Here is a 12096-nt window from a genome sequence, read left to right on the forward strand (position 1 = left end):
GTCTCCATCAGTGCTCGAATCTCTAGATATGAAGTGTGGTAATTTTATAGTGATTTAGATCGTATTTTCTAGCTTCATTTTTCTGATTGGTCTCAAATTGATTGGGTTTTGGGGAGAGTGTTGAGTGAATTTACAATGATTGGGAACAACTACCTGCCCTCAGAAAAGAGTCTTTGGCCGGACATAAACGGTGCTAGTGCCCCTTCTATTGAAGGTGGCGCTCAAGTCACTAGTTACTGGTAACCAGACTCGTGGATCGCGGACTTTCGACCCAAATCCAAGCAATTAGGTTACAGTTTGAAGAGGTTGGTTATACTAAATTTGTTCGTATATCGCTTATATCGCTTAAGATAGGGTAAAAGTGTCTGCGGCAACATTTTTCTACAAGTTTGCCGAAGATACCATTTAGTTATCGTGGCTTATGTAGAAAATAGATTTTTTCTCTAACTTCTGAGTGAACTTATGGAAAAGCAAAACATTTCAAAAGTTGCTCCTAAAAATATGTAACAACATTGCAGAACTTCAGATTATATTATTTTCACATTTTGACGCTCACGGACACGATCGTGTATTTCGCGATTTCAACCACAGTGGAATAGGGGCAAAATAGGTCACATCCCTTTGCCACATTCATGATGGAAGTCAACTCTATCTCGTTTGAAAAAACTAGTTTTACAGAATTGATAAGTAGTTTAGGGCAAAATGGGGCGTTACAGTGATCTAGACTATAGATAGTAGAGTAAACATAGATGCGCCAAGATGAATCCATTGTATCCAAACGAACTGTCAAAATCTGTATCCAAACGAGCATGACGTCACGATTCTGACAACATCAATGGAGCGCATGACGTAATATTTCCCCGTCGCACTCTTAAAAATTACTATTCACACGCTTGAAACATTCCACTCAGTAATGTCCGCGGATCTATGTTTACTCTACTATCTATAATCTAGACCACACGATAATATTCAAATTCGATCGAGAACAACTTCTACTATAGTATTTAACATTTCTCTGGAATACATATCGGCGGCAGAGTTTTATCTTTATTTCTTTGTTATGTTTTGCATAAAAATAGTGCAAAAAAGGGGAAAATGGGACATTTCCCGTGATCAGCACAAGACAAGACCACCACCATTCGATTCCTTGTCATTTTTTACTCGGAAGTCTTTTATGCTCTTCCAATGTTCCTAGGGCTTCTAAAAGTTGTGATTTTGAGCACATTTTTTCCCACTGTGCGTCGGGTGCTTTCTGTTCACGGATTTCTTGGAGCAAATCAAACACTTGGGAGGATTCGTGCAGCCTTGTGCCTTATGGCCTTCTCCACCACATCGCCTATACAGCTTGCTTCTATCCAGTCCCATGATCTGTGTCCTGGTTGCAAATACCTGATCCAAGCCTTCGGTTTCTCGTTTTGGATCACTTGGCATACTGACCAGCTTTCCTAGTTCAACGGACTTTTGTTCAGATGCAACCTGTGTCCCTGCCGCACCCTTCCGTAGCCGAACGGCTGCGGTGGCCACCTGCACCTCGCATTGTTGCCTCAGTGCCGTGACGAGCTCTTCAGCGTCAGTGATCTCATCTTACTGTTTCACCTTCAGAGTCGATGCCACCGTAAGAGCCCTCATCTCGACATCCTCGCCAAGGACCTTTTCTGTCAGACGTCTGTGACTGGCGTTCTTGTGTTCCTCGTACCAGTACGAGTACGTCTAATGCTGCGCACGTCATGTCAGTTCCCATCAACACGAGCTTTGCGTAGCTCCTCATCGCCTTCAAGACTTTCGAGTACTTAGACTCTTCAGTCTTGATAACTCTTTAGTCTGACTCTTGATGACGAGCACGCCTCTCTTCTCGTGCTGGACAGCTGCCTTCCTAGGGAGGTTAAATATATGCAGAATTAAGAGACCGACGAAACCATCGAGATAGCTAGAGATATCCAGATGTAAAAAATCGACATGTGGAGAATCGACTGTTACAACATAGGTATTGATGTAATAATACAGACGATTTTGATGCTAGTTTCTGGCTCAACTCAGCTTAAAGATGTACTACAATTCAAGCCTAACTTTACCAAACACCGTATCTAATAAAATCCACGAGCGGAGAAAAATTAAAGGGAAGCTCGCTGTTTCCATAGCAACTCATATATTGAGCATTTCAGAAACGTGAAAAATCCGGGTATTTTTTAACAAATCGTCCCAAAGGTGAGTGGTACAAGTAGTCCTCAACGAAATTCAGTGGCTCATGTGAAAATTCCTTTTTTGTTTACATATGTTACATACGGTGTTTGGTAAAGTAAGGCTTGAATTGTATAGGACACTGCATAAAACTCTCTCCCTCTCTTTCACTCTTACAGAAATTTTGTAAACAACAAGGCCAAGAAACGTCAAAATCCCATACAAAATCATAACAATGCAGTGCCCTATACTCGGTCCCGCACCGCTGTAATGAGAATAACCTTTAAACGAAATTCATTAAGGTCCATCTAATCGCTTGAACGAAGCAATCACAAAACACAAAAACAATCACAACAACAAACTGTAATCAGGTTGCGCCCCCTTTTACAGATAGCTTATCAACGCCATTTAATTTCGACCCCAAAAACAGACGCCATAAATCAAAGCTCAACACTCACCGAAAGCCATTGCTGCCGCCGCCACCGGCACTTCCAGGCACAATCCATCATCGCAGTGCTTCAATCGAGTCCTAGTGCCTCCGAAATGCGCCTTCAAAGATTCCACCTTCACCGTTTCTCGCCAAGGTCCCAACCCCGGGCAGAACAGTCGTCCTCCATCCGGTGTCGTTTCCTCGTTCCGAAATGATTTACGCTTGAGTCGATTTCCGGCGTCTGGGGGTATGCGATACATGAAAAAATTAAGTTTCAAGTCAGCTTACTATCTTGCCGAAATTGTGTGCAAATATCATATCCTTACCATCATCGCCGCCGTCATTTCCCGCCAATCCATCACCGGCTGCGCCACCCACCCAGAGTAGTTTTTCCGCCCAATTTCCTCCGCCCGAGGACGAGCGCCGCTTAACCGAAGGAGCTCCCCAATCACCACCGCGTCCCATTCCACTCGGATCAATTAGCATTAACTCGTTCGGATTAGACCAGTTCATGCCACGGCTCTTCGTCAAGCAGTCGTCAGAGCCCGGGGAGATGAATCGATGATTGTTTTTCCGGCTGTCGGTTTCTTTCGGATGACGGTTCTTCTTATCAACGCCACCACCGTTGCCGCCGGGCTGACGTCGACGAGGTTCTCGGCTTTTCCGGGTGGAGACAGTAGCGGCATCAGGACCATCAGCATCAGCTCCAACGGCACCGGCTTGGAATCTAATTGAGCTGATTTGATTGACGTAAATATTCGATGAGCTTGTCAGTCTGTTGCGAGAGAAAGAGGAAATGCTTGGATTGAGGTTCGGAATTGGACGGTGAATGGCAAGTCAAATTAGTGAATGGATAGCATTAATTATGGAACTCGTTAGCTCGGAGAAAGAATTTAATTTCAACGTGAGGTTTTTACGGAGAATGATTTGATATTCAACAAAGCAAGAACAGCTACGATATTGTAAACTAAAGACACTATATGCATAGCATTGCTAACAGTTCTTTAAAAAACCCAAATTAATCCACCTAGTGGTGATAGTGCCTTTCTCGTTGAATATGTTCTCACGATCTTTCCGCCGACGTAAGCCAAAGTGTTCTGAATCCTGATACTTTATAAGAAAAGCAAGCATTTTATCAAAGCCATCATTAAATTGACTCAAAAATTATTGATGGGACATAGTCCGACGTTATGTTCAACGTATGAGCAGAGCTGAAATATATCAGCATTTTCGGTTGACTTCTTGAGCACCTTCACTAACACTGGGGGCCAAACAATATCAAGACGATACTGACAAGCTAAGATATAACTTTTTACACAATCACAGATCGCTTTGCGGTTTTTTCAGCAGGGGATTTTTTTACCGAACAGGTTTGGGCCGATGGGTCTCCGATTTCAATGAAAATTTCACCAGTGCTAGAGATCGCGGATATATGATCATATATAGAATTCAAAAAAAAAAATATATAGTGGACTATTTTCCGGGAAACACTAGATAAAATTTCACGATTTTTCAAAATTTTGAAATACGCCCCAAACTTCCAAAAATGATATCTCAAAAACTATGCATCGTAAAACAAACTTTTTTTAATGAAACCGGTGCCTAATTATCTCAGCAATTCAATAAAATACATTGTGAAAAAAATTCTTAACCATAGAGAAAAAACGTATTAAAATACTGATAAAAGTACCGTCTGTATCATAGATTATTTTTAACAAAAATTTTCTAAGCGCAAAAACTAATGTTCTTCCTTTTGTTTTTTTGACGCCTAAACGGAATCTCTTACCGTTTAAGAGATATTGCCGAAAAACCAACGGTCAGTCGCTATATTTTCATAGCGGTGTCCGGCCATTTAGCCGAAAGCCGTTTGGCCGAATGCCGTTTGGCTGAATTATTATAAAAAGGATTTGGAGGCGTGGACAAACTCTGGATAACATTCTAGCCGCCAATATGATCATCAGAAATATTTCCTTCTTATTAATTCATAAGTAATTCTTTAAAGTTTTACTGTAACCGTTCGTCGAATAAGCACAAGCGAATCTGAAAAAAGCGGTGGCTTTTGCGCCACTCTCGCGTACGAGAGACCACCGGTTCATTTTCGATATGCCCGACTATTTGAACGACTCCTATCTCAAGGGCTTTCTCGAACGGCCGATTAAAGACTCCAAATAAACTAAAGCTAATGTACAAAACGTACGAACTCCAACAATAACGGAAATTTACACAAAAACGGACTAAAACTCAGAATAAACCATAACAAACAATTGAAGGTCGGTGAAGTGAATTTATTAAACAGGAATTTAAGGAATAAAACAAAAAATAATAATAAAACAAAGAAAAACTAAAACAATTGAATTCGTTCGTATGTATATTGTCTTTTACAAATGTTCGTCAAGTGTGTGTGTGTGTGTGTTGTGTGTGTGTGTATGATCATGGCCATGAACTCAAAACGACGTACCTGCGCAGGCTTTTCCGTTGTCGGTGCATTTCCGTGGCCAATCGTCGACGTCGCGCTCTCCTTATCGTTCGCCGGTCTATAGGTGCGGAGGGGGAGTGTCGGCGGTCCGGTACTCTGCCCGAACGTGCTTAAACCGCACGCGGGTAGGCCGGATATCATCCCTACTCTCCGTTTGACTGCCAGTTTTGGCGGGCGAGGAGTAGCGAGAAAGGCTTGAAGCCAAAATAAAAAGCGTCTTTTTGGACGCTGAGGTCCAAAGACGAACACAAATCAGAACAATATACACTAAAACAAATTCAATTATACAATTACCTTTTGGAAAATTAAACGAATGCTCAGAAAGCAGAGTGTCTGCCCCTGGCGACAAAATCCATTTTTTAAACACTACGAAACGAGAACAAAGACAATTTTAATTAAACTCACTTCAAACAACACAAATTTACTAAACTTCAACTCTAAGAAACACTACACACCTTAAAAAACTACAAACTGGGAGAAGGTCGCCGAAGCTCACTTCTGCTCTCCAGCCGACTTAACTATAAAGTGATGGAGTCAAGTCGATTTCTCTAGTCAAGTAAATTTCCTGCTATTGAAGCAGTCGTCTATTCAATGTACAAACAATTATTTACAAGTCCGCCAAATTCAAATCGCACATGGCTGCAAAAACTATTTTGCGCCATCGAAAAAGTCCTATAAGATATGTAACATGAATCGTCATTAGCTTAGCCTAGACACAAACCTTACATGAAACGGATAATCTCTACTAATGGAAACGGTTCAAACTCAAAGTCAAACTCAACGAATCTAATTCAAATGAGATTTTACTTAAAAAGATAAAAACGTCAAAAGCTACAAATTAACTAAAATAGTAATAAATTAAAGAAACGAACTTTGAATTTTAAATCTAAAATATAAACAAAAAAAAATAGATTTATCCAAATTTATCCAATTGAATACAAATTTTATTTTACTTAAAAAGATAAAAAACGTCAAAACGTTACATTACCATCAAGGGATTAGTTGACGTTGAAACTGGGATTTTTTTGTCAGAGATTTTTCTTTCTTTGAATCAATGGCTGTTCTTTCGAGTTATACTGATATAGGAAACAGTGGCAAGATCACTTAGGTTCATCACCATCACCGCGTTCGGCCAAATGGCATTCGACCAAATGGCGTTCAGCCAAATGACCCGCAACCATCTATAACAGCCCCTGGGCTGAAAATCTCGTTAATAAAGATAATAATAAAAATCTATAACAGCGGCCGTTCACTTGTTGCAACATATTTGTAGGCACACTTAAGTAGCCTTAAGTGTGCCTACAAATATGTTGCAACAAGTTATTATCATATCATAGGTTACAACATTCAAGTAAAATTTGACAAAAAATGCAAGCATGTGGAATTTCCTATACAAACTTCAACCACATTACAGTGCGCGAGGGCGCAACCAATTGCATTAAAATTTTATCAAGTAATTTTAGACACAAAAGGGAATTGGAAAACCTTTGTTAGGGGTTGATGCGATTAATTTTAAATTTTACCAAACCTGCAACGTTGACTCATCCTACTGTATATTGACACCTCAGGAATCTGAAATTGTGTGATTTGGTGAGATCTCTTCACGGCTAGCTAGACGGTGGTAGTGACTAAACGTTAAACAGGAGCAAAAACGCGGCGTGCGCCGTGAGCGTTCATTTTACGTACCATACTATCCTATTTTTTAGCCAACCGTTCCTCAGGTTATTAAAAAAGCCGTGGTTTGATGTGTCACATGGTACATTTGATCACTTTCGGTGGGGTACCCCGAACTGGTTCCGGAGCACTACCGGGTCTCCCAAATATAGTCTGAGACTATATTTCATTACTAATGTTCATTAGGTTACCTAAACACCACGATTTGATGTATCGCCTGCATGGGTATGCATGGACACTCAGAACCAGTTCCGGGATTGTACCGATTGTTCCTGATGTGGTCTTAGACTAGCTCCATGCAAAGTGTTAATAAGTTTTCCTAAAAAATCGCGAATTGATGTACCGCATGCATAAGTTTGGTTCATTTTTGCAATTCGCCAGTTCCGGCGAGATACTCGAAACTTGTTCCGGAGCACTACCGGTAGTCTTAAATATGGCCTGAGACTATTTTCTTGCGCTGACCGTTCTTCGCGTTAATATGCTGCGTGCATACGTTTGGTTCCATTCTTCATTTGACCACTTCCGGTGAGTCACCTGGAACCGGTTTCGGCACACTATTGGTTTTCCAAAGTATGGTCTATGATTTTTCTTGTTAACCGTTCATCAGGTTACCTAAAAAGTAATTTAATGTGTCGCATTCATGGGTTGGTTCTCCTTTACGTTTGACCATTTTCAATGGAACATCCGTTATCGGTTGCGGAACACTACCGGTAGTCCTAAATATGATCGGAAACTATCTTTTGCTAAATCAAGATACCTAAAAATCCGCGATTTGATGTATCGCATGCATGGGTTTGGTTCACTTTTATATTTGCTTACTTTCGGCGGGGCACCGGGAATAGATTCCGGAACAGTACCGGTAGTTTCTGATGTTGTTTGATCCTATTTTCTTGCTAACAGATCATCAGGTTATTGAAAAAAAACAGATTTGATGTGTCGCTTTCACGGGTTGGGTTTACTTTCATTGGTTCCGGATTACTAGAGATTCAGATATGTTTTGAAAATATTTTCCTGCTTACTGTTCATAAGGTTATCGAAAAAGCCGCGCTCTGATATGTCGCATTGAAACAACTTTTGACCCCGGGAGTTCCTGCTCGGTCCCAGACGGGGACCGGCCAAAGCCCCAAGCGGCTGGTCTAGAGCCAGCGGCCGCCTCCGGGGTGGGCACTCAAGGCCTCTTCTGACTCCCGGGTCCCAGGGCGTTTTGGATGGGGAAGCTTTCGGTGTGGGTGGTACCTATAATAAGAGGGTATTTACCTGAACAATCGTTTATTGGTCGGCTTGGCTGGAATGGCATACAACGGGTCGGTTCTGGCGGCTCACCGGCCGGCGAAGCATGATGCACCGGTGGTGGTGCTCTGGACGATGGTGGCACAATAGACGTCGGTGGTCACGGGTATCCGTGAGCGGTCGGCAAGGGGGGGGGGGTGATGTTCCGGCGGCACCGGATGATGCGGAGGTCACGGTAATGGGCCCTGAACTACTACGTGGCGGGGCAGCTGGTTCTGCGGCGACCGTGCTTACTGTGCCGCAAAGAGTACGGCGGCGAGACGTTGGGCCTCGCGATGGAGAAACGGGTACAACGGCGGCGCCAGGCGTCTTGGGCTTAACGAAGCGAAACTTGTGGTGGAGCTTCTAAGCCCAAATAATGGACCCACCGGTAACGCCGCGGATTTCGGTGGCGGAATGGGCCTCCGGGGGGGACGGTGCGGGAACGAATTGGTCTTCTGCGTGGCCTAGCTGCCTTTCCGGTGGCGAAGCGGCGCTGCCGGAGGCGGAACAATGCTTACGACGACAGATCGAAAAATTCTGCGATAAAGCGGGTCTTCCGAAGCTTTTGTCCACTCCGGCCGTCCCTCCGGTGATGGAATTGGCCTCCTCTTACACTTTCACGGTTTCACCGGCTTCCAAGGGGGCCAAGCAATCTCTCTGGCCACACGACGGTCGACTCTGCTTTGGCCGATGCTCGAACACGTGAGTCTCGATTAATACTCTTTCTCGCACTCTTACTGCTCGATCGTTGGAAGACTACTGACCTCGCTCCCAGCCGTCATTTTGCCCAGGCCCCCTTTTGTGGAGATCCTCCCATCTGGAGAGCGGGCGAATCTCACTCCGTCCGGTTCCCATCGATGACACCTTCACTGCATTAGAGAAATTCACCACCCCTTGGCGGTTCGTTAACACAACCCATCGCCGCAGCCGTCGACCGGTTGATTTGAATCGAACGTTTACTACCTTCACAAACATTTATCCCTATCAACCCACACCAAACAAAATTAAGTTACCGTTTGGTAACAGCATGCATCGGTTTAGTTCACTTTTATATTTGGCTACTTCTGGCGGGATACCTGGAACCGGTTCCAGATCACTACCGGTTCAAATATGTTATGAGAATATTTTCCTGCTTACTGTTCATCAGGATATCAAAAAAGCCACCATTTGATATATCGCATGCATGGGTTTGGTTAACTTTTATACTTGGTCACCTCCAGCGGGACATCTGGAACCGGTTCCGGAACACTTACGGTTCCGATATGATCTGAGATATGTTTTTCTGCTTACTGTTGATCAGGTTATCAAAAGAGCCGCGGTTTCATATGTTGCAAGCATGGGTTTAGTTCATTTTTATGTTTGGCCACTTCCGGCGGAACACCCGGAACCGGTTCCGGGACATTACCGGTTCAGATATGGTCTGAGACCATTTTCATGGTTACCATTCATCAAGTTATTGAAAATGCCGTAGTTTGATGTGTCGCATGGATGGGTTTGTAGCGTTTTCATATCTGGCCCCTTCCTGGGGTACCGGTCCGGAACACCTAAATGGCCATAACTCGGGAACCGCTGGACCGATTCGAACCATTTTCAATAGGAAACAATGGAACCAGATTCCGCGTCGAATGAACCGTTGGTCATTGAAATCGGTTGAGGTTTACTGCCAAAAAGTGATGTGAGTTTATTTGTACACACACATACACACACACATACATACATACACACACACAGACATCACCTCAATTCGTCGAGCTGAGTCGATTGGTATATAACACTTGACCCTTCCGGGGGCTCTATCAAATTTTGGTTTTTGGAGTGAACATATAGCCTTTCGGTACACCTTGGTGTACGAGAAAGGCAAAAATGGTTCGGCTTTTGAGGCTCGTTTGAGCCTTTGGGGCCTGAATTTATCCAAGCCTTTATATAGGGTAATTTTCCAATTGTTGCACGGTTAAAAACTCGCCTATTGTTGCACACTCCATGTTATTGTTATGAGGTTTGCAACAATTGGCGATTTTTTAGCCGTGCAACAATTAGAAAATTACCGTATAGCTTTGTACACGTATTTCTATGTATTTTTTTTGAAAGGCTTCTAACCGGTCTTTGAATAGCGCTGAAACTTCCAAACTTAGGTCTTGCATAGAGAAGAACATAATCCAGAAAAGAGGGTACTTTATAAGCTAAGCAGCCTGTTGGAGGATGTTCTTCAACCTCTTAAGCAGCTCCATTTCTAAGTATTCACACAAGGATGCTTGTTATCCTTCTAAGCAGCTTGTGATGGAACTTTCTCAAAATAAATGTAAAAACAAATATGAACTTTCCAGATTCATCACAATCTGTGATTATTTTCTTGTATTGCGTGAAACATGACCGACCAACCTACTGTACATGTTACACACTCCTGGAGAAGATTTGAACCGCGGGTCTTTCTGCGTGATAACCTGCTGCCGTGCCGCTGCGCTGCTGTAGATACTTGTTATGATATAGCTAACTACGCGACTGCACAAGTTTACAAATCTAGGTGTCAACAAAGTATTGATTCAAGTCAGATTTCACCCACTTTGTACTTTATCGCAATTGTGGTGTTGGGGTAGAGTGTAGGACTCTCACGCACCGACTTCCAGTTCAAATCTGGTAAGCGTCACATTTTTTTTTCATTTGCACTTTTAATTAATCAATTTGGTATTTAAATTCAATTGTAATGCCCATGAAAGTTTTCTCATAAAGTTGTTTTTGCTAAAGTTACTGAAATGAACTTCTGGTGAAGATATGACGAACCCATACGTGAAATTTTTAAGATCACAAATCTAAAGAATCGAATGTTGGTTTGCGCTGAAAAGTTGATCGATTGGTCATGACCAGCGGATAACCTCCCAACCACTTTTCAGCACAAGCCGATATTCGGTTCTTCAGATTTGTGGTCTTGAAGTTTTCAGGTGTGGCTTTGTCATATCTTATGAACTTAAAAGTTCCGATAAAGTTCCGAGTAACAATGAGCCTTGTCCGAAGTTATGTGCAAAGTAAGGCTCATTGTTAGCTTCTTAAGCAGCCAGAAAGTTCAATTTGGAACTTTATCTGAACTTCGTGGAACTTCAATTGCGGCTTTCTTGCGTTGCTGGGGAGTCCGCCCACACTCTTTTGTTCCGCCTACATTAGCACTTAACTTCCTTCTCGAGAGCCGAATAGAGCTGACGGGCTACGGCTTTTGCTCCTCGTGTTTTCGCTCGCTCTATCGCGGCCTTGGCGTTCCTTCGCTCTTCTATCTTCCTCCAGGTATCATCTGTGATCCACTGCTTTCTTCGGGTGCGTAGTTCACCCAAATTATTCTCCCCGGTGGCGATGAAGGCGTTCTAGATGGCGCTCCATTGATCTTCTACGCTTCGACCTTCCGGAATATTCGCGGCACGGTTCTCTAGCTCCTCGACGAAAGACCTTTTCATCGCAGCGTCTTCCAGTCGGCGTGTGTTGAACTGTCGCCCAATTTTCTCCTCCTGTCGATGAATCCGAGCATTGCGCAGCCAGATCTCGCCGACTAAGGGTCGATTTCTTCACCCTGGCTTAAGCGTTAAACCTGGTTTAACTATATGGGTAAGCCTGGCTTACCGGTTAAGCCAAGGTGAAGAAATCGACCCTAAGAGATAATGATCGGACGCAATGTCGGCGCTACGTTTGTCCCGCATATCAAGAAGGCTCAGTCTTCATTTGCGACTGACCAACCCTCATGTTGAAGTCACCCATGAAGATCTTGATATCACCTTTTGGAATCTTGTCCGCACATCATTCAGTTGGCTGTGAAAGTTCTCTTTGTCTTGTATTTCGGCAGCATCGGTTGGCGCGTAACATTGGATCATGGTAAGGTTTCGAATCCGTGTTCTGAAAAATATGTTCTAAAAAATTTGAATACATACTTTAAATGGGGGGGGGGGGGAGGCGAAAACCTTCAACAAGGATTTCTTAAGTATTTCTTCCAAAAGATCTCTTGAAACTTATACAAATATTCTTTCAGATTTTTTTCAAGGATCTTCTTGGAAACTCCTGCGAAGATTTCATCAATCATTTATCCAAG

General features: G+C 43.0%; 1 protein-coding gene across 10 annotated transcripts in view; it reads right to left on the reverse strand.

The window, feature by feature from the left end:
• LOC115259828 (uncharacterized) overlaps positions 1-12096 on the reverse strand; it is a 115857-nt gene that overhangs the window by 61938 nt on the left and 41823 nt on the right. For all 10 annotated transcript variants that reach the window (XR_009996495.1, XM_062846690.1, XM_062846684.1 and 7 more), the window contains 2 exons: positions 2935-3383; positions 2637-2849 (listed from right to left, as the gene is read on the reverse strand). Coding sequence is in view for 9 of the 10 variants with exons in the window: in XM_062846690.1 (XP_062702674.1) it covers positions 2637-2849; positions 2935-3383 (662 nt within the window). In the remaining variant the exon portion in view is untranslated. The remainder of the gene's footprint in view (positions 1-2636; positions 2850-2934; positions 3384-12096) is intronic.

The sequence above is a fragment of the Aedes albopictus genome, chromosome 1 (genome assembly GCF_035046485.1).
Source record: "Aedes albopictus strain Foshan chromosome 1, AalbF5, whole genome shotgun sequence".
NCBI classification, from domain to species: domain Eukaryota; kingdom Metazoa; phylum Arthropoda; class Insecta; order Diptera; family Culicidae; genus Aedes; species Aedes albopictus.